This window comes from Dendrobates tinctorius, unplaced genomic scaffold (assembly GCF_039654945.1).
Source record: "Dendrobates tinctorius isolate UK_male_01 unplaced genomic scaffold, ASM3965494v1 ptg000147l, whole genome shotgun sequence".
Lineage (NCBI taxonomy): Eukaryota > Metazoa > Chordata > Amphibia > Anura > Dendrobatidae > Dendrobates > Dendrobates tinctorius.
The window spans coordinates 431,070-453,773 of record NW_027361814.1 but is presented as its reverse complement, the minus strand read 5'-3'; the positions used below and the strand labels follow the sequence as shown (position 1 = coordinate 453,773).

The 22,704-nt window shown below is 42.9% G+C and overlaps 1 protein-coding gene across 1 annotated transcript in view; it reads right to left on the bottom strand.

Moving 5' to 3' along the window:
* DOCK1 (dedicator of cytokinesis 1) overlaps nucleotides 1–22,704 on the bottom strand; it is a 495,500-nt gene that overhangs the window by 341,544 nt on the left and 131,252 nt on the right. The window contains exons 12-18 of the mRNA XM_073546335.1: nucleotides 18,371–18,450; nucleotides 13,722–13,847; nucleotides 9,384–9,508; nucleotides 6,686–6,784; nucleotides 3,597–3,669; nucleotides 1,965–2,068; nucleotides 331–514 (exon numbers count right to left, since the gene is read on the bottom strand). Of these exons, the coding sequence (XP_073402436.1) occupies nucleotides 331–514; nucleotides 1,965–2,068; nucleotides 3,597–3,669; nucleotides 6,686–6,784; nucleotides 9,384–9,508; nucleotides 13,722–13,847; nucleotides 18,371–18,450 (791 nt within the window). The remainder of the gene's footprint in view (nucleotides 1–330; nucleotides 515–1,964; nucleotides 2,069–3,596; nucleotides 3,670–6,685; nucleotides 6,785–9,383; nucleotides 9,509–13,721; nucleotides 13,848–18,370; nucleotides 18,451–22,704) is intronic.

Sequence of the window (22,704 nt, the reverse complement as noted above, 5' to 3'; positions counted from 1 at the left end):
AAATACGGATGCCGTACGCAGCATTTTTCCTGCCACCACTCTAGTTTGTAGAGCATAAAAAAGTAACCCGTGAACATACCCTAAGGCTCATCTATTTAGAGTTTACGGACACTGATGAAGAAAGTACAAAGCAGTCCTATCTCCATCCAACCCACAGACTAGGATTAGACGTGCGGTGCCCATTGCTTGACAGCTGCTGCATTCAAACAGAATACTCGATATCCCCATTCTCGTGATTGGTAGTGACACTACCTATCCTACGTTGCGATCTTGGTACAACCGCTGTAACGGCCCATCATCTTTAAAAACCTTAATCAGCTGCAATCTTACCATTCTGTGTGAGTTTAGTGGAGCAGACAAGAGTGGATATTTGGAAAGAGTCTTTGCTAATGGTACAACTCCCCAGATTTTGCATGCTCTTCCCTGTGGCCGAGTGTCCTTTCTCTTCTAATTCAATCTTTGTTGCGGGAAGGCCAAGGTAGGTCGCTGCGTCTTCAAGTTTCTTTGCCTCTGCCTTTTCATGCAATAAAACAAAAGCAAATAAATAAAAATAAATACAAAAACCCCAAATTTAATATCCACTAAGTCAACTCTAAATAGTGGATAAATAAAGAGCAACGGGAAACGTCTAATTACAATGTAGTCTCTAGAATGCCGTGTACTTACCGGGAGAACACAGATTCTCGCAGGGTACACAAATACTACAGTCACAGCTACGATCAGCCGCCGAACCTCAGCCACCATGAGTAAAGTGGTTAATTATAACAGTAAATTAATCCAGGACTCATGATTCATGAATCTGTGCTACCAATCACCGACATCCAATTAAATGGTGAAATAATGCACCATTTACTTTCTGATACATGTACGACGATTAATACCGCTGTAACTCACAAATCTATTTTTTTTTATTTTATTTTTTTAATATTAGCGATATTTATTGCATAAACGGATCATTTATTAAAGTAAAAATGCTAGCGATATATTACCAGACATATATACGAAGACAATATGGAAAATTGCAAGCAACAATCAGACGACACAGGGTTCCTGCAGGAAAGCTCATAATATGTCTTTATGCCACACAAGGAGGATGTCTAAAACTTAAGCTATCTATGACGCATCGTTATGACTGGTCATCAATGGATCTCCAATAGCGGGCACCACCAAGAACAGCTGTCTACAGCTCCGTGAATAGTGCATGGAGCCGTGAAAGTAAAGCCCCGCACATCGCGTAGTGCTGCGGCTCAGTCCCTATTCTACAAACTCTGTGCATCTGTGAACATAGCAGACTGCAGAATAAGTTAACAGAGAATCTATCAGTGAGCTCATTGTGACAGTGGCGGGGTGTGTAGCCAACCTCTCTCCTTTTTAACGTTCTTCAATGTGAACTCAAGAACACTAGTGATGAGTGAACGAAATGAGATAAGGTCTTATCCAAGCATACCTGGGTGATAACCAAGTGACTTCGGAGTACTCGAAAAATATGTTCGAGCCCCCGCGACTGTCAATCAGCTGCAATACATGCAGCCACAGTGACTCGAACATATTTTTTCAAGCACTCTGAAGTCGCTAGATTAGCACCCGGGCATGCTCAGACAAAACCTTACCCGAGCACGTTCACTCCTCACTAATGACCACATCAAAGTTCAACTGGTCTTAAAAATCAGCTTACTTCTCACCATCTGCTGACGAAGACCACCGGAGTGGAGGCACTGGTAGAGATGGGGGGTGGGAGAAAAGTGGTAATGCTTATTTACCGTACTTTATAACAATACAAACTCTGCTAAAATTCTAAATAGTCTTTAAAAGCTCCTTTTAAAGAGTTATGATAAGATGCAAACTATGAATAATAGCCACACTAGCATTACACATACTACTTCAAAGAAAAGGTCAGTATGTCCACCTGAGGGTCTGGATCCACCAACAACCATCACTCTGTATAAACCCTATTATTGTGTTACCTTGTAAACTATCAGGTCGTGTTCTCCATCTCTTAGTGTTGTTCCATCGTATCTCATAAGCTTGACGAATGCCACAGCGAAAACTTTCTCAGACTTATCTTTGGCTATGGAAGAAAGAGAACTGTACAGTACAACTAAAAGTGTAATAAGTAAATACATGCCAGATGACTTGCACATGAAACATTAAGAAGGTTGTTCAAGACTTACATATTTAAGTATCTTAAATTAATAAAGTACAATAGTTTTATCCAGGAAGGTAATTACTATAGAATTAAAAGGGCCGCAGTCTTCTTACACTGACAAAAACCTGTTCTAGAATATTAATAACCTGTGAGCGTACGTAGTAGGAAGCTCAGAAACTGCTTTCATGTTCAGGAAAATGTGCTCATAGTGTATATTATGATCAGATACTGAAAATACCAGGAGTGAGATGATAAGAGGCGGCTGCTCATACTGCTGTCCACCCTATCTGATCAAATATTAGAGATACCAGGGGTGACGAGGTAAGAAGAGGCTGCTCACACTGCTGTCCACCCTATCTGATCAAATACTAGAGATTAGAGATACCAGGGGTGATGAGGTAAGAAGAGGCTGCTCACACTGCTGTCCATCGTGTCTATCTGATCTACTGCCGGAGATACCAGGGGTGATGAGGTAAGAAGAGATTGTTCACACTGCTATCCCTCCTTGTCTACCTGACCTAAAACTAGCGATACTAGGGGTGCTGATGTAAGAAGCGGCTGCTAACACTGCTGTCCACCCACTATCTGATCAAATACTAGAGATACCAGGAGTGGTGAGGTAACTAGAGGCTGCAAACACTGCCATCCACCCATCTGAGCTGATACTAGAGATACCAAGGGTGCTGAGGTGTAAGAAGAGGCTGCTTCCACTGCTGTCCACCCTGTCTATATGATCTAATACTGGAGATACCAGGGTGCTGAGGTAAGTAGAGGCTGCTCACACTGCTGTCCACCCTATCTGATCAAATACTAGAGATACTAGGGGTGCTGAGGTAAGAGGCGACTTCTTACACTGCTTTTGCCCGTCTATCTTATCTAATACTGAAAATATCTGGGGTGTTGAGATAACAAGAGGCTGCTCACACTGCTATCCACCCTGGTTTATCTGATCTAATACTGGAGATACTAAGAGTGCTGAGGCAAGCAAAGACCTTTCACACTGTTGTCCACCCTGTTTATTTGATCTAATACAGGAGATACCAGCAGTGCTGAGGTAAGAAGAGGCTGCTCATACTGCTGTACACCATGTCACTCTGAATACAATACATAGTAGAGAAATCTCTAGGATACAGCAGTGGAGCTTTTTACTGTACACACACTCCCATACAAATGGTCTAATTCTACAATGATAAAAAAACAATTGTAATTTACTAATTAAATGTTTTAAGAAAATAATTTTTTATGACAATTCCTTTAGCTATTTTTTTCAATTAATGGAGAACCCCTCTAAACAATTGACCAGTACATGCTAGAAAGACATAAAGGTGTCCAATAATAATAATAATCATTAAATGTAGTAATAAGAATGACAGAAGTGTACGGATTGAGCCATACATGTCCTAAATCATTACAAATCATTAAGATACAAGAACTTGCATGTGCTACTTACACTCCTGGGAAGATCTGTGGCGGAAAGTGAATCTTAAGTGGCTCCGATTTACATCTTCAATGGGGATGGCGACCTTTAATAAATACATAAGATGAAGCGAAGTCTCAAGAACAACAGCAATACACATATTAAGAAATTTCCGGCTGATGAACCTCAGAGGAGATGATCAACAAGAAAATGGGATTTATACAGCGACATCCAAGAAGCAGAACTTTATTACCATCAGACTAGTATGGATTGAGGTTTTGGAGTAAGACTTCTTTTATTCCACAGGGAAAACCCATCTCAGATGGGGAAAAAAAAAAAAGGATAAAGAACTTTTGGTATAACATGTTAACGCCGATAGCGGTATCATACAATTAAAGGGACACAAAACCTAAAATTAAGCTGGATGTTATAAATAGCATTTTTACGTTAACTCCTGGCTGACAGTCAGAATGAAGCGCAAGACAGTCTTGAAATATAATTGTTTTTACAAATTAAGACCACATATTGAAATGTTTTCTATTTTTCTAATTAGCTTTTGTTTTGGATCATGGGACAGGACATTTTGCATGAGTTGCTTTTAAAGAGAATTTAGAAATGTGTTATAGCAGCCATATGGATTTACAAAACAATGAACTGGAGATGGTGATCAACATCTAATGGGGAGTGTTGTTTGCACGCTCTGTGAAATGTGCACAGCTAACTGCGAAAAGAGGCTTAGGAGGTGACCCGAAATCCCCTATTGCCAATGGTGAAACCAGTAAACACAGGTGCTAGCAGTCATTGTGATCCAAACTGCGATGATAATCAGATAACAGCCGAGAGGTGATGTCTGTAAAACAGGAAGTGACTGCGGAAAGGTGATGCCCACAAAACAGAAAGTGACTGCCGAGAGGTGATGCCCACAAAACAGAAAGTGACTGCCGAGAGGTGATGCCCACAAAACAGAAAGTGACTGCCGAGAGGTGATGCCCACAAAACAGAAAGTGACTGCCGAGAGGTGATGCCCACAAAACAAGAAGTGACTGCCGAGAGGTGATCTCTACAGAACAGGAAGTGACTGCCGAGAGGTGATCTCTACAGAACAGGAAGTGACTGCTGAGAGGTGATCGCTACGGAACAGGAAGTAGTGGCTTAGAGGTGATCTCAGAACAGGAAGTGACTGCCAAGAGGTGATCTCTACAGAACAAGAAGTGACTGCCAAGAGGTGATCTCTACAGAACAGGAAGTGACTGCCAAGAGGTGATCTCTACAGAACAGGCAGTGACTGCCAAGAGGTGATCTCTATAGAACAGGAAGTGACTGCCGAAAGTTGATCTCTACAGAACAGGAAGTAATGGCTTAGAGATGAACTCTACAGAACAGGAAGGGACTGCCGAGAGGTGATCTCTACAGAACAGGAAGTGACTGCCGAGAGGTGATCTCTACAGAACAGGAAGTGACTGCCGAGAGGTGATCTCTACAGAACAGGAAGTGACTGCCGAGAGGTGATCTCTACAGAACAGGAAGTGACTGCCGAGAGGTGATCTCTACAGAACAGGAAGTAGTGGCTTAGAGGTGATCTCTACAGAACAGGAAGTGACTGCCAAGAGGTGATCTCTACAGAACAGGAAGTGACTGCCGAGAGGTGATCGCTACAAAACAGGAAGTAGTGGCTTAGAGGTGATCTCTACAGAACAGGAAGTGACTGCCGAGAGGTGATCTCTACAGAACTGGAAGTGACTGCTGAGAGGTGATCGCTACAGAACAGGAAGTAATGGCTTAGAGGTGATCTCTACAGAACAGGAAGTGACTGCCGAGAGGTGATCTCTACAGAACAGGAAGTGACTGCTGAGAGGTGATCTCTACAGAACAGGAAGTGACTGGCAAGGGGTGATCTCTACAGAACAGGAAGTAGTGGCTTAGAGGTGATCTCTACAGAACAGGAAGTGACTGCCGAGAGGTGATCGCTACAGAACAGGAAGTGACTGGCAAGGGGTGATCTCTACAGAACAGGAAGTAATGGCTTAGAGGTGAACTCTACAGAACAGGAAGTGACTGCCGAGAGGTGATCGCTACAGAACAGGAAGTGACTGCCGAGAGGTGATCTCTACAGAACAGGAAGTGACTGCCGAGAGGTGATCTCTACAGAACAGGAAGTGACTGCCGAGAGGTGATCTCTACAGAACAGGAAGTGACTGCCGAGAGGTGATCTCTACAGAACAGGAAGTGACTGCCGAGAGGTGATCTCTACAGAACAGGAAGTGACTGCCGAGAGGTGATCTCTACAGAACAGGAAGTGACTGCCGAGAGGTGATCTCTACAGAACAGGAAGTGACTGCCGAGAGGTGATCTCTACAGAACAGGAAGTGACTGCCGAGAGGTGATCTCTACAGAACAGGAAGTGACTGCCGAGAGGTGATCTCTACAGAACAGGAAGTGACTGCCGAGAGGTGATCTCTACAGAACAGGAAGTGACTGCCGAGAGGTGACCTCTACAGAACAGGAAGTGTCAGCCTATTAAGAGGCTCAGTGCTCAAAGTCAAAACTACAAGTTTTCAAGATTTATAAAAATAGATAGGGACAGGGAAAATTAGAAAACCATACCCAAAAATTCTTTAAAAAAAAATCAAACAAAAAAAAACATGTTTATCATAAAAAACCTGATTTAACCAATAGTTATTTTCAAATAATAAATTTCTTTCAGGCTACAGGACAGTGATAATATGCTATGCGTCAGTGACAAGTGTGTGTGTGTGTTCTCTAGATGAGGTTAAGCTGAAAAAGCAGACATAGCCTGTGGACAAGGGTGGAGCCATTTCTTATATCTATTGGGGAAAATGTACTAATCTTGACCAATTTTTAGGGTAAATTTTGGCACACATTATTGCTTTTTTCAGTCTTACCCACACTTTTACTCTAAGGCCGGGATCACACATGCGAGTAATATAGCAAAGTCTGCCCCTCACAATGAATGTCTCCTGGGTCATAGACTTGTCAGTGAGTGTAAAAGTTTCCAATCATCATCCCCATTCACTGCTCTTATTTTTCTGCATTTATGAACAAAAAGCGCATTGAAAACATTTTTATTATTATTTTAAATATTATTTTACTGCACGATTTACCTTCACGGTCTCAAACCACCGGGGCTGCTTCACTTGATAGTAGATCACCGACTTGTACTCTGACACAGGTTCATCTCCGGCTCCCTGGTAAATCACGTTCTTAAAGCGAAATCGAGAAAAGACAAAAGCAAATAAATGTAGGTGTTCACAGCTTCTGAGCAGAGGCGATAGCCGCATAACTCAGCAGCAGAAGATGTACAGTGGAGTTTGTTAATAAAATATAATGAGAGGAGTCTTTAACTTGTGATGGAATATTATAATCAAATCGGATTATCCTGCACAATAAACAGGAATTAATAAAGGGAAAAATACAAATTATACCGTATATATTCTATGCAGCAAGGACTATGATATCAACACATTGGAGCAGCATTACTGAAAAGGGTACTGTCAGGATCGAAAGTCTTCTCCTACACATAGGGTAAGCAAGAACTTACTGATTGTTGAAGGTGTGGGTGCTGGGACCCTAGTTTTCAGAGAATTCACCGAGTCTTGAATGTAGCGGAATTTGAATTTGCTCCATTCATTGTCTAAGGGACTGCTTGAGAAAGCAGAGTAAATCGCTTGACCATTTCCAGCAGTCCCAAAGTAGACAATAGATGGAGCTGAGGTCAAGCATGCGCACTTCAGCTTAAGGCCGGGATTACACATGCGAGGAACGAGTCTCGCATGTTAATAGCCGGAACTGCCGCCGGCACTCAGGAGCTGAGAGTGCGGCCACATAGCAATATATGCAGCCGCACGCTCTGCTCCTGAGTGCCGGGTATTAACATGCGAGACTCGTCCGAGTTCCTCGCATGTGTGATCCCGGCCTAATTCAGAATGTTGTTCTTATAGAGCTGACCAAGGCTGAGCTGCGGTGACCTTGGTGAGATCCCCGCTAGCACCGTGAGAAAAAGTCTCACGATGCAGAGGCATGTTCAACGCAGTTCACCTGCATAATTTCACTGCTGTGAATATGAACAGCTGTGAACTCACCTCTGCACCAAGAGACTTTCTCACAATGCTAGCGGGGATCTCACCGAGGTCATCGCAGTTCATTTCGGCTGAGAACGCAGCCTCAGTGACTGGCATTAACCTCCATCACGTCACCATTTGTAACTGAGGTTTCGCACACAGCAGCTCATTTCTCAGTGGTTCTCAGCCTGGATGGTTGTATCTTGGCATCGTCTAGGTTGAAAACTGTTTATCCTCCAGACATGGATTACGGCGTGGGACAGAACGACTGACAGGTGAGGAATATATTGTTGTTTTTTTATTTTTATTACAGGAGACGAGGGATTCAATTAAATGAGCTTTAGGTGAGTATAACAGTGTTTGCTATTTTTAAATAAAAAAAAAAGTAAAAAAGTGTTTTGCTTTATTTCAAATAAAAAAAAACAACTTTATTCTGGCTGTGTCTCTATTTACCATATAACTATAGGATTAGTAATGGATGGCTGCACGTGACAGCGTGGCAAACACTGGTTGTTCGTGCCCCCTATTCAAGTGCAACCCGCAGGACCCGAACATCCAGGTGTCAGCTCATCTCTATTCAGGGACACTTTCTACGATGGGTAAGGTGGTGAATTTGATGAAACAAGACACCAGTGGGTCTAACTTATGAAAAAAGTAGGTCTGCTGGGAAAAAAAACTTCAGAAAATGTCCATCCTGCTGCTTCAATTCTCTGGTTAGAACTTTGTCAAACGCTGTGTGGTTGTTGAAGTGTCCGAGAGAGCACTTCACTCTCTTATAGGAGACATCCTCTAGAGTAGACTTACTATCCTTCACCCATAAGTATCTTCTGCCGCTGGATAAGGCTGTTGACCAGGTCTCTCTTCCTAAAGGAATGATCCAAGATCTGTGCCTGCCTCTTTATGACACCAAGCTGACGGTTTAGCTTGCATGGGAAGAGGAAAGCCAACTTTTAATGTTCTTAGTGTCAGCCTCTTGGTGGCAGCAGACAACAGCCACCATTCCTGTTTTTCTTTTTGCAAAAGGTATATCCCATGCACCACTCTGTAGTCAGTGCAGTCTTGGTACAACCCTTCAAGACGTTGTAACAATATAAAACTCCAAGATCCAATGCAACAGACCGTCTCCTTCAGATAATCATTTTATCGATAACAATGTACACAAAAAAACTTCCATGCCACAGAGGGCCTTTATCAAGCCATAAATGCACACCTCTTAGTTTTATGGCTTGATAAAGGCCCTCAGTAGCTGAAACATTGAATGGAAGTATTTTTGTGTACATTGTTATCAATATTGATTATCCAAAGGGGATGGTCTGTTGCCTTGGTTCCTGGACTCACCCAATGAAGCAACTTAGAAATGCCCATGGCCCCCAATTATTTTTTTAAGACAATTTCTCTGATTTCCAGTCCCTTCTTTTCAGACCACCCTGGTACACCGTGTACACTTCTCTGCTCTCAGCTAGTCCGTTCAAGGACCCGGTGAAGTAACTCAGCCAATCAAAGCACAGTATGCATAAAGACGTCTGGGAAAATGGGACTCTGTTTACCGAAACTGTGCTGAAAAAATTGAAAAGAGGGGGTCCGCATTTTGTATATATTGTGGATATTTTATTGTGAACTTTAGTGTCACTTTAATTACGCAAGTCCTTCAAAAGCAAAGGGTTCCAAAAACAAAAACTCATTATGACCGCAATGTCTGTTCCTTAAATTTGTGTACACAAAACGGGGGAAGAACAAATACCTCCAGTCGCTTCCCATCCTCATCAAATACAGACATGGTGACCTCCACATTCTTGGCCGTAGTCTTGTTGCCTCTATCAAAGTCGCCCTGAAACATTGTAACATAGATATCGTTTCGAACATCACCTGGTGGGAAAAAAAAAAGTAAAAAATGAAAAAATGTAAAAAAAAAAAAAATATAAATAAAAGATAACAGAACCCAATTATCCAACATAAGGATAAATTATCATTATCAGATCGATAGGGATCCAAAACTGGCCCCTTTTCCCATCTCAATCAGCTCTTTTTTGCACGTCCTGCAGCAGACCTGTACATTGTGTAGTTGCCGTTCTCCGGTACTGGAGCTCAGCTCACCTTTATTTCAATGGGAGCGAATCTTCAGTATCGGAGACCGGCCACTACACAGTTTAAGGGGCTGGAGTGTTCCGCTTAGTAAACCTTTAACTTCCGGCAGCCACAGGATGTGGAAAGAGCTGATTGGTGGGGGTGCTGGGTCCAATCCTAAGGAGAGCTCATCAATAATTTGGAATTGGATACCCTCTTTAAATACATCAGAATAATAAAATGCAATGTGATGTCGTAATCTGTAGCCTCCTATGGAGTAACAAGCTGCTAAGAGCATTCCTATAGGTGACCTTGTCTTGATGTTATTAGCTGTATGTAATATTTCTGAAGTTTTATCAAGCTGTGATGTAGGCGTTCTGAAGGCCACGTATTAAGGAAGGTTTTTCTCCGTTGCTCTAAATTTTCCCTTTAAGTATAGCAAAAAAAAAAAAAGCCTCCAGTTATAACTCCAAAAACCTTGCTGGAGTTTAATGTAACAGCCAGGATGTTCTACTGCGGTGGCGATGCTGATGCATAATTAATAAAAGAACATCGCTGTGCTTTCATGGCTTATAAAACGAAGCAAAAAGAAATCCAGGCCAACACAATGCACTCTGCCGCTTCTAGCCTATGATTTCTTGATTTCTTATAAAAAAGGGAAGAGAATCGCAGCGGCCATCAAGGAGCCAACGTTACAGTTCAAGAGGGATCACGCCGCACTTTCCATCCGGCACATGTCAGATATAGTCGTAGATAATATATTAAAAGGGAATGCTCAATCGGGTGGATCCGAAAGTAATATCTGTATGGAGGGAATTCCATCAAAAAAGGTAATACAAGGTACAAGCTAAAAGACACCAAGATTAATTAATAAGAATAAAAAAAGAAAAAAGTTTCTTCCATCAAAACTTTATTGAAAGACTGCCTTTTCCTCCTGAATTTTGTTGACCCCTTTTATTCCTTCCTTTTCCTCCATTCTTGTTTCGGTCCCCTCCTCCTCCTGTTGTGGTTTATTTGGACGAATGTTTCCCTTTAATTTGCTTCCCAAAGCAATTTCAGAAGCAGGAGGTAATGTGGACGCTTGCAACAAAGCAGCCAGCTACAACTGAAGATGCAAACGTAGCAAAACCAGAACTAAGAAGCGCCTGCCGACTTGGAGAAAAGCAGCAGAAAATGCTCTAAAATCAGGTACTGGCAGACGGCGCGGCACATGCCAGCGGAGGTTACTGATTGGCTGTGGCAGTCACATGGTGGTGCGGGACCGGCGGAGCATGCGTGCTGGATCACCCGGGAGGGTGAATAAGTGATCTTTACTTTTTTCCTTTCTAGAGCACTTTCTGCTTCTTTTACTTTGCCAGCAGTCAGAAAATTCTGTTATGGACCAGGTAGAATATACTTGATGACTTGAGGCCAGGAAAAGCCTAGTCTCGGGGATAGGCAGTAGTGATGATCTTAAAAGGGATGCCCACCTTTGTGGACAATTATTTTTTTTTTTTACTTAAATGCTTGAAAATTAGGGTTCAAATAATTTTAGTAATTGGGTTTCATTTACAATTTTGCTCCGTTTGCCTCCTACAGCCGCTGTACTACACTGTCTATGTGGCTGAACCAAGTTAACTCATTCTGCAGCCAACAATACACAGTGTAAAAAAGCGGCTCTTAGGAGGCAATTGGTGCAAAAAAAATTTAATTAAACCCAATTGCAAAAATGATTTTTAGCCCCAATTGCATGCATTTAAAGAAAGGGGAAAAAATGTACCAAAATCGGACAACCCCTTTAAGTGTGCATATATAAGAAGCCGAATGGTGTGGCAGAGAGCAGCACTACTACCAAATTTAATAAATCTATTTTATATCTCGGTATTACAACGTTTGCTCTGTTTAAGAAGGTGACGATCTCTGTAAGATTGCACCTATTCCCACATGGTCTCATTGCAGCTTGGATCAGACTCCCAAGGTGACTTTCACTGCTCGTTTTGAATGTGTCCTTAAAGTGGACCAGAATTTGCAAAATAAACTGCATACATCATTAAACATTCATTAGATCCGATGAGACTGGTGTACTTACTATGATAATCAATGTCTGCAACATATATAACTTTCAAAAAAGATTATCTGCATTGACAGCTCCTCAGAGTGCCTCCAATTTGCTGAGATCTCACACTGCTTAGTACAAGCTGCGGCTGCCAGACAGGCGGGGAGAACGTGCAGAGGCTGAATACACTTGGCCTCATGAGCTTTCTCACTCTATAGCTGAACTTATAAAAATGCTCATCATAATATCAGGATTGTACAATCTCTTGTGACATGAATTTTCAAAGTAAATACACAAGCCTCATCAGGTCCAAGAGAGTTATTCCATATTGTATGTCAAATCTGGTAAATCCTCTAACACATTTGCTCATATAATAGGCTTTTTTTTGCTGACAAAGCCAGCTAAAGTATATACACAAAATTCCAATATATACCAAAAATTAATAATAGATGGGGAAAAAAGAAGAGATCCCAATATAAAAATCACAATTTTTATTAGTAAATAATAATAAAATACATCATACATAAAAAAGCAAAAATTCTGCCCAAGGGACACCGAGCTCAAATAAGTATCTGCAATATAGTAGTACCCAATATAAATGAGCATCAAGAGGTCTTATACAACAAATAATAAGAAAGCAACTAATGACCACAATACAATAAAAAGCCTCATAATGAAAGATGCATATTACCTATTGGGAATGGTGTGTTCGCTCGGCAGCCCCTGGAAGAAGCAGGTGGCGAAACGCGCGTCAGGGTGAGGGGACGCCGAGTGAACACGCCATTCCCAATAGGTAATATGCATCTTTCATTATGAGGAGCTTTTTATGGTATTGTGGTCATTAATTGCTTTCTGGTGTTTACTGGCAAGGATTTGTCACGGTTTACTATATGGTAGGGGCCTTCAGTTATATTCCTCATGATTTAAGCTATTTTGCAGCATCACTTCTACGTATGTTACAAGGGGTGATAGCTTTGGAATTTGTTTCTATTGCGGGTCTTCCACTCAGGATTGGAATTAATTGGACTATTTATGCCCACATTACATTTGATATGTCTCAATAGAGATTCATAAAAATATATAATTTGTTGTATAAGACCAAGACCTCTTGATACTCATTTATATTGGGTGCTACTATATTGCAGATACTTATTTGACCTCGGTGTCCGTTGGGCAGAATTTTTGCTTTTTTATGTATGATGTATTTTATCATTATTTACTAATAAAAATTGTGATTTTATATTGGGATCTCTTCTTTTTTCCCCTTTATTATTAATTTTTGGTATATATGGGAATTTTGTGTATAGTCTTTTTGAAGTGCCCTACATGAATTTGGACATTTTTTGGTTGATATCAAAGCCAGTTAAAGGCAAAGTATGCAACCATACGGCCCGAATCAGGACATTTTCTGACAACTGCCAAAGTAACGTGAAAATGACATGTGAACGGAGCCTTATGTTCCCTGGTGTAATAAACTAAATAATGAAAATCTATAATATAGTAATAGATTGAAACTGGGTAATACCATTCACCCCACCAGAGGGATGGTATCCTGCTATACACAGGCACACACACAATTGACAATGGGAACTGGAACACCCTGGAGTCCATTTATTCATACATTTCCAGGAAGAATAACAGACACAAAAGTCTAAGGGTTGCGATTCCGCTGCAAATTCGGAGAAAATCGTCGTAAAAAAAACGGATGTTTTACACTGTGTGAACAGAGCTTTATGGATTTTTTAGCGCTCAAAAACCTCCGGGATGAGAGGGTCCATTATTAAAACCCCCACCTGTTGTTTTATAGTCAAGGGTTGACCGTCCTAGCTATGAAAAATAAAAATATATATAAATATTACAATTATTATTTCTTTTCAAGAAAACCCCTTTAGTCTTGTTCTAATTGCTACAACATGAAGTTAGCGGCACAGAATCCCGCTGCCCTTTCCCATTAACCCCAGTAATTGCAGAGCTGCACACCTGGCATGATAATCTCAGGGAATCCCATTTTTCGTGCCACGGCTGTAGATCTATCCACAAGATGAGGAAATTCCTTTCGGATCTGATGAATGTCACCAGGCAGCAGCTTCATTGTTACCCACAGACCTGCGGGGAAAGTAACAAAGGGTTACACGTCCTTGGGCGCCATCGTAACGCCTCGCTAGATATATTTAGCGGACAGCTTGTGTTGCTCCTATACAATTCATCCTCATTAGGGGATGTGACTGAATGACATCTCTATCATCAATGGTTATTCATTCTTCACAGCCACGACTTGAATCTGAAGATTTACGTAAGTCTACGGCACGGAGGTGGATCTACACTCTGAGGAACCTTTCTTGGGGGGGGGGGGGGAGCAGAAATAAGTATCTATAGTTTACACGTCCTCTCCTCCTGACTAGTGAGTGATGAGCGAGCGTGCTCCGATAAGATGTCCATGGAACGAGCATTGTCTGATTAGTGCAAAACTCATTACAAACCAAGGAGGAGGTGGTGAGCTGTCAGTTTGTCCATTCCAAAATTTGGATCCTGTATTATCTACTGTGCATAGAGTCATCAGTCATTGTACAGGAGGAGGTGAGCTGTGACATCTCTTATTGTGAATGGTGGATCCTGTGTTATCTACTGTATATAGAGGTGTAATCAGTCATTGTACAGGAGGAGGTGAGCTGTGACATCACCTATTGTGAATGGTGAGTCCTGTGTTATCTACTGTATATAGAGGTGTTATCAGTCATTGTACAGGAGGAGGTGAGCTGTGATATCACCTAATGTGAATGTTGAATTCTGGGCTCACCATATAGAAACATTATATGTAACTGTAAATCTGTGATGATAATGGGACTGCTGGAAGTCTGTATAGGACAAGAAGAGTGACTCTCGCATAATTTCAGTGCCTGGTGTAAAAATATTGCAATATTTTTTTTAATACACACAGCAATATAACAAATTAAAAACATCAAAACGATTTATAAAAAATTCATTTAAACACACAAATCCAATTTAAATGCAATCGATCATCTCAGAAAACGTTATTACCTATAGGATTATATATAAGCAATATAGGGTTGATTTTGCAGGTAAATAGCGTTACAAAGCTGCCCGGACGCCTTCCAGAAAAAGTGCAGCTACATTGAGGAAATAAACTTATATACTCCCAGGAGCCGGCGGCTTATAGTCAAGGGGGCGTGCATGGAGCAGATAGCGTCACTGCTCATTATACTTTGGCAACTTGGCGACTCGTTTCACTTGGCTTCTCTCCATAGAAGTGAACTGGCCCCATATGGCGAGCTGCGGCTGTAAGCACGTCCCGGCAGTCTGACTGCTGGCTGTGCACAGTTGCAATGCAGAGCAGGCTGTCAAAGAGCCGGACCGTGCTTACAGTAGCGAAAGTAGGTGCTCCGTCCATGCTCCCTCGACTGAAAACCGGCGGCTCCAGGGACGAAGTAAGTTTTTCTTCTCTCGGAAGCCGACCTTTCAATAAGGCAGCCGGGCAGCATTGCAAAGCTATTTACATGCAAATTAACCCTATATCTGCAGGTAAATAGTATTTTCAGAAGTGACAGGTTCCCTTTAAAACAATAGGTCGTTTTTTGATGAAATATCCCTTTTAACTGCATCATGAGTGCTGCTTTCTGCATTTTCTATATATCTCATGCCATATCTATAAAGCTATATCATAGATCTCATTCTATATACCTCATGCTGTCTGGCTTGATTCAGACCTAGTACCTAGTGCCCTTCGGTATGGCCATGTGTGTGTATATATATTTACTTTTTTTTAAATTTACAGTCAATGAGAACCATGTACAAATTAAAATAGTGATTCTCCAGTCAATATAAACACGTTGCACTTCCCCCAACACTCAGGTTACTACTAGGCTGCCAATCCTTAATTTAGGCGCCCATTCCCTGGCTATATCCACCATTACAGCTAGCCCACTGCATCTTTTTGATCTGTACAAATGCGTCAATGACGTAGTCCTTCTCTCTGGGTACAGACAGGGGCTACGCCAACACTGTCTGCAGCGCCATCGATTCACTGTAACTAACATCAGCTTCGTTCCAAAGGAATGTATTGAGCTGTACGAGCCATGTGTAACCTTGTGGATGGCATCTATCCATTAGAATCGCTGCAGAAAGTCTCCGTGTAGCCCGAGCCTAAAGACTGACGCAGCGGCCAAGTAATTATCCGCCTGGCAGCTATTGAACTTGACCCAGCAGCTAAGTGGCCAGTTTACCTTGGGGAAAACATCCACAGCAGAGAAAATATTGTTTGATTCTCAGATACTATACAACTGGCTACTAAGCCTCCTAGACATAAGCCAGTTGGCAGAACTTGTCTTTACAGCGAGACCGGCCAATAATAATGTCTACGGCAGCTGGTGCATGAGTAAGTTACTCATCTCCACCAATAAAGGGATCGTGTCATCAGAAATCGACCTATTGTTTAAATTTCGTTATCTATATTAAATGTAGTTAAAAAAAATAACCTTTTTTTCCACATCATGATCTATAAAAAAAAATGACGGAGTTATATTTCCATCGTCTTCTCCGCGTACTACTTTTACTTGATGTGTTTGTGTCTGCTGCCATTCATGTACAGAATCAGCCATCTTCGGGCCATTGTGCATGGTTTCAGTCTCCTTTTCACTAGTTCTTCTCTCGCCTCTTTCTTGTGTGACTCACTTTTTAATCCTGGTTATCTTGGTAAATCAATAAAAGTATATAGATTTCATATTTTGACATTCTGTGTGACTGGCCATATTTTGTGGAGTTCGGTTTTGTTGCTTTTTGGCCTCTCCATTTCTCCTATGTATGCGATTTGTTTAGGTGTTACCCATTATATAATAATTTGTTTCCATCAATAATTCATTTTTCCTTTTTATGGTGATTGGGCACAAGTACAATAGTCGTCTTAAGTTTGAGTTTTCATTTATAGAGATGTTATTAGTCATTGCACAGAAGGAGGGGGAGGGGAGCTGTGACATCACCTATTGTGTATGATGGATCCTATGTTATTTTTTGTATAATGATGTGTTATCATTCATTCTACAGTAGGTGAGCTGTGACATGAGCTATTGTGAATGGTGGATCCTGTGTTATCTACTGTATATAGAGGTGTTATCAGTCATTGTAAAGGAGGAGGTGAGCTGTGACATCACCTATTGAGAATGGTGGATCCTGTGTTATCTATTGTATATAGGGGTGTTCTGTCATTGTACAGGAGGAGGTGAGCTGTGAAATCACCTGCTGTGAATGATGGATCCTGTGTTATCTACTGTATATAGAGGTGTTATCAGTCAGTCATTGTACAGGAGGAAGAGGAGGAGGATGTGAGCTGTGTTATCAGAAATTGTGAAAGGCGGATCCTATGTTATAAAGTAGATAACCCCCTCCTCCTCCTGTACAATGACTGATACCACCTCTGTGTTATCTACCTTATAAACAGGTGGTATCAGTCATTGTACAGGAGGAGGAGAGTTATGACATCACCTATTGTGAATGGTGGATCCTGTGTTATGTACTTTATATAGAGGTGTTATCAGTTATTGTACAGGAGGAGGAGGTGAGCTGTGACATCACCTCTTGTGAATAGTGCATCCTATGCTATCTCCTTTATAGAGATGATGTTTGATTTACACATTAGGTTGTATGTGGATGATAGATTCCCTTTAAAGCGAGGATTACCCCCCAATAGGTTAGGTCATCAATATCAGATTGGTGGGGGTCTGACATCTGAACCTCATTAATCAACAGATATCTGGTGATGTGGTTGCCGAAAGTATATACTGTAAGGAGCAGCAACACCACAGCTCTATACAATGGGTAGCCATTTTCAGTTACTGCAGCCCAGCCCTCAGTGAAGTCAACGGGAACCGAGCTGCGGTGTTTTCCGGGTCTGTAGACATGTACTTTCGACAACCATGGCACAAGGTATTAATCGATGACAGAACTCCAGGTGGCGAACATCCATTGATCAGATTGTGTTTTGGCTGCCTGACATTGGAGGACGACTAGGCCTTACTATAGATTGCTTTCAGAATAAAGTTAGAGAAGGACGTGGTCTCATTGAAGAGAGAGCAGAGCAGTGCATTGCAATATATTTCCACGCAATGCTCTATGGGAAAAACAAACATGCACCAATGAGGGGCAGATATTTGAGGAGTGTCTGGTTTGCTTGAAATGAAATGGCATTTTCTTTCTGGAGGAGAGATCATTTTCATACAGTGAAATATATAAAGGGACGGTATACGGTAATCTCCTCAGCTCCCCCTAGTGGTGGCTTCAGGCAGCTAAAATGTTTGGTAGCAAATCTAAGTCCATCTATGAGGACCTAGAATCATTTTTTAGAGTTAAAATTCCTAAAATTAGGAATCTTGCATTTGGAAAAGACAACAAAACTCAGCCTCGCTTCCATGATCATGAGATTTCTTCGCAGAGACCTACTGAATGTGAATATCCAGCAGAGGTGACAAATGATCCTCTCCTTGTTCTTGAGCACAATCATTTATTTTAATTAAAATAAAAACCCTCTACTAAGTACATGGCGATTTTAATTACAGAGCCGCGGAGAGGATTTTCCCAGCTGCGCGTTCCGATGTGAAGATTGCATGAAAAGTACATACCTTGACCTTTGTGGTTGACTTCCTTGGCAGCAATCACTTTGTTTATAACAGTCTGAAGAAAATCATTCTCCCCTGCCACCCTGGGAGAAAAACGGGATGATAGGTTGAGCTGCTTGTGCCGGATGACGTCATCCAATGCTAGCCTGGAGCGTGCACATCACGGACACCACCACAGGGAACATGGGGGTCACAGAAAACCAGAGAGCACAGAAACAGGGGGACGGATGAGGCCATAGCAGAGGTGGCACAAAAAGTGTTGTATTAGTTCACAACAGACACACAACGGAAACAGGATGACAAGAAAGATATGGAAAGGTCAGTGATAAAGTATTTATCAGAGAAGAGAAATTCAAGTTTATGACCCTAAGCACCCATGGAGTTGTCTGCGAGAGACCCCACAAGCTGGCCATACACCTTAGATAACTATTCCTCCCGACCCCTCTATAAACTTGAAGGTTGGTCTAAGGCCTCTTTCACACTTCAGTTTTTTGGATCAGTTATAATCCGCCAAAAAGGCGGACAAGCGGATCCGTTCTCAACTGATGTGAACGGATGGCACAGGATCCGTTTTCAGACGGATCCTGAAAATGAAGAAATTTAAAGGAATCGCTGGCCGGGAAGGGGAGAGGGAGAGGGAGAGGGGGAGGGGGAGGGGGAGAGGGGGAGAGGGAGAGGGGGAGGGGGAGAGGGGGAGAGGGAGAGGGGGAGAGGGAGAGGGGGAGAGGGAGAGGGAGAGGGAGAGGGGGAGAGGGAGAGGGGGAGAGGGAGAGGGGGAGAGGGAGAGGGGGAGAGGGAGAGGGAGAGGGAGAGGGGGAGAGGGAGAGGGGGAGAGGGAGAGGGGGAGAGGGAGAGGGAGAGAGGGAGAGGGAGAGGGAGAGGGAGAGGATTTTTTTTTTTGTCCGGCACCCAGAAAGAAATTCGGGTTAAATCAGTGTTTGCAGGATCCGCCAGAGAAAAAAACGTTACAAGCTCCGTTTTGAAATTTTTGAGGATGGTGACGGACAGCAACTTTTGGCGGATCCTCACAAAAAACGGATGCAACGGACAGCAATCCGCCATTAATGCAAGTCAATGGGAAAAAAACGGATCCTCAAAAAAAATTTGAGGATCCGCTTTTTTTCAAAACCTGGCGGATTGTGACTGATTGTAAAAAACGGAAGTGTGAAAGAGGCCTTAGCTGAGCATGCATACTGAAAAGGTGTATCTCCTTAAAGGAAAAAAAAAAAAAAGGGCATGTTGAAATTCAGTATATCTAATCCTTCTTTCTCCAAATATCTGCCCTTTGAGGACAATCTGAAGTAGGCCCCCTACTCCTGGACTGGTAGGCCCCCTACTCCTGGACTGGTAGGCCCCCTACTCCTGGACTGGTAGGCCCCCTACTCCTGGACTGGTAGGCCCCCTACTCCTGGACTGGTAGGCCCCCTACTCCTGGACTGGTAGGCCCCCTACTCCTGGACTGGTAGGCCCCCTACTCCTGGACTGGTAGGCCCCCTACTCCTGGACTGGTAGGCCCCCTACTCCTGGACTGGTAGGCCCCCTACTCCTGGACTGGTAGGCCCCCTACTCCTGGACTGGTAGGCCCTCTACTCCTGGACTGGTAGGCCCCCTACTCCTGGACTGGTAGGCCCCCTACTCCTGGACTGGTAGGCCCCCTACTCCTGGACTGGTAGGCCCCCTACTCCTGGACTGGTAGGCCCTCTACTCCTGGACTGGTAGGCCCTCTACTCCTGGACTGGTAGGCCCTCTACTCCTGGACTGGTAGGCCCTCTACTCCTGGACTGGTAGGCCCCACTCCTAATTAATAGACACTACTAATTAGAAGCACAAGGAATCCCAGAATGGCAGCCATAGACTACTGACACGGCCACAGATCAGGGTCCTGCAAATCTTTCTGCTCAACTCTCATGTATGCTCATTGGGTAGAGTGGTGTCAGCTGCTACCAGATACGTCCGATGACGGCATATCTCTTGTGTGAGTACAAAAAGATCAGGCTTGTTAAAATTCAACATCTCCAACCCTTCCTTCCAACAAAATCTGCAATTTGAGGACAGTCCGGACACCCCCACAAATGATCATTACCGCCTGCATTAATGACGGATCAACACTGAGATGTTTCAGGAAATGATCGGAATGGAGGAGATCATAGAGATTTGATGCAAAGTGACAAGGAGCTTGTAAGAGATCACAGGGACAGATGGAGAAATGAAGTCACTTTCCAAAGACACAAGAAACCAAGTTATATTTTACTGGGTAAGCAAATCGGCAGCAAGCAAGCCGGACTTTACAATTCCCTTTGTCAACAAGAGGGCGACTCCTCGCACTCCAACGGGAAGGATTGGAAGCGCTAATGACAAGTGGAACAGCTACGTACAGCTGTCAGTTCACTCATACATTTCCACAAAGCATAAAGAGAGGCACAGAGTTATATGAAGACATGTTCCAGCATTGTTATTTCAGACAATTTCTGGTAATACACATTAATAAAACAAGTCAAGACTGCAAAATTCTATAGAGAAGAAACATTTTTGTTGATTTTCTTTGTGCAAACCTACTATGCTGTTTTACAGTATGTTTTTTTTTCTTAGATTATGCTTCTGTTTTTTTCCAGCTAGAGCTAGGTTCACATTTGCGGATGGAGGATCTGCGGGCGTCTGCGGATTTCCTCCGTGAAGCTCCGCCTATGGCTGCACCTCCTCCGGTCAGCTCCGCCTACGGCCGCATACTTCTGCATGCGGCCTGCGTACCCTATCTTTACGATGATGATGCGGCGACCGCATAAAATTCAAACATGATGCGATCGCCACATTGTCAAAATGACGAAAGTGGAGGCATCCGCATACATCCGCACGACCTGCGTACCCAATGCTAAAGATAGATACCCTATCAAGTCGCATGCAGAAGTAGGCCGTAGGCGGAGCTGACCGGAGGAGGTGCAGCTGTGGGCGGAGCTTCACGGAGGAAGTCCGCAGATCCTCTATCCTCCACGCGCAAATGTGAAGCCAGCCTTAGTTATGCAGGTTGGTACCCGGGACGTTCATACTTACCATTTGACATATGATTGATAGAATCGGTCATACTGGAGTCAAACATTAAAAGGGTTTGTCCATCCAAACAACCCATCACTTAAACAATGTATCACATGAACCCCTAATGAAGCCAAAAACAGGCCTTTGAAGTCCTGCGGTTAGATGGGACGGATGAAAATAGCTGATCGCTGTATTCAACCATCTCCTTTGATCCCATTCAAATGAGGCAATCCGGCAGCAGGACTCCTAGCCATCCCTTTAAGCGTAAGGCCATTGCCCACGGGTCTACATATAAGATTTAGTATGTCCAGGTCACAATATTGTAAGAAGAGCACGATGGAAGATGCTTTTATATACTGACCTAATAGAACATAAGTCCAGACATTTAGGAGTGAAAAAATCTTAACGTTTCTGAAGATTTTATGTCAACTTTTAACTAGTGATGAATGAACGTGCTCGGATAAAGTGTCATTCGAGCATGCTCGGGTGCTTACCAAGTGTCGTCGGCATGCTCGAATAATATGTTTTAGTCCCCACGGCTGCATGTCTCATGGCTGTTCGACAGCCAACAACACATGCAGGACTTTTCTAACAAACAGGAAATCCATGCATGTGTTGCTGCTGTCGAACAGCCGCGAGACATGGAGCCGTGGGGACTCGAACGTATGTTTTGAGTACGCCGAAGACACTCGGTTAGCACCCGAGCATGCTCAGATAACACCTAAGGCCTGTTTCACACATCCGTTTTTTGTGTCCACCAAACGGATCCGTTTCCGTTTTCTGCCGCAAACGGATGCAAACGGATCCGTTTTTTTTAAACGGATCCATTTTCTGACGGATCCGCGGTAACCGCTAATGGAAGTCTATGGGACAAAAAAAACGGATCCTCAAAAAAAATGGCGGATCCGTTTTTTGACGGAAACCGACGGATTTTGACGGATTTGAAAAAGCGGAAGTGTGATCCAGGCCTTACCCGAGGACATTCGCTCATCACTACTTCAGACGATTAAAAAAAAAAAAATCCAGAAAGAATTAATCAAATAAATATTTTGCTCAGACTTATCCATCATCTACAACAGCTTCACTAATGGCTTTCAACTGCATTCACCATATGAAAATGTCTCGTATTGCTTCCGAATACGTGGAGCTTTGGCTGTAAGATGAGGATGTGGAAGGCGACACATTGGGCTTGGCCGACAGACAGGGCACATAATCGTGTGCTGTCTCCGGGCCCCTGGCCAACGCATAGAGTCGGCTGCCTCCGGGCCCCTGGCCAACGCATAGTGTCGGCGTGGTTCATTCTGCAC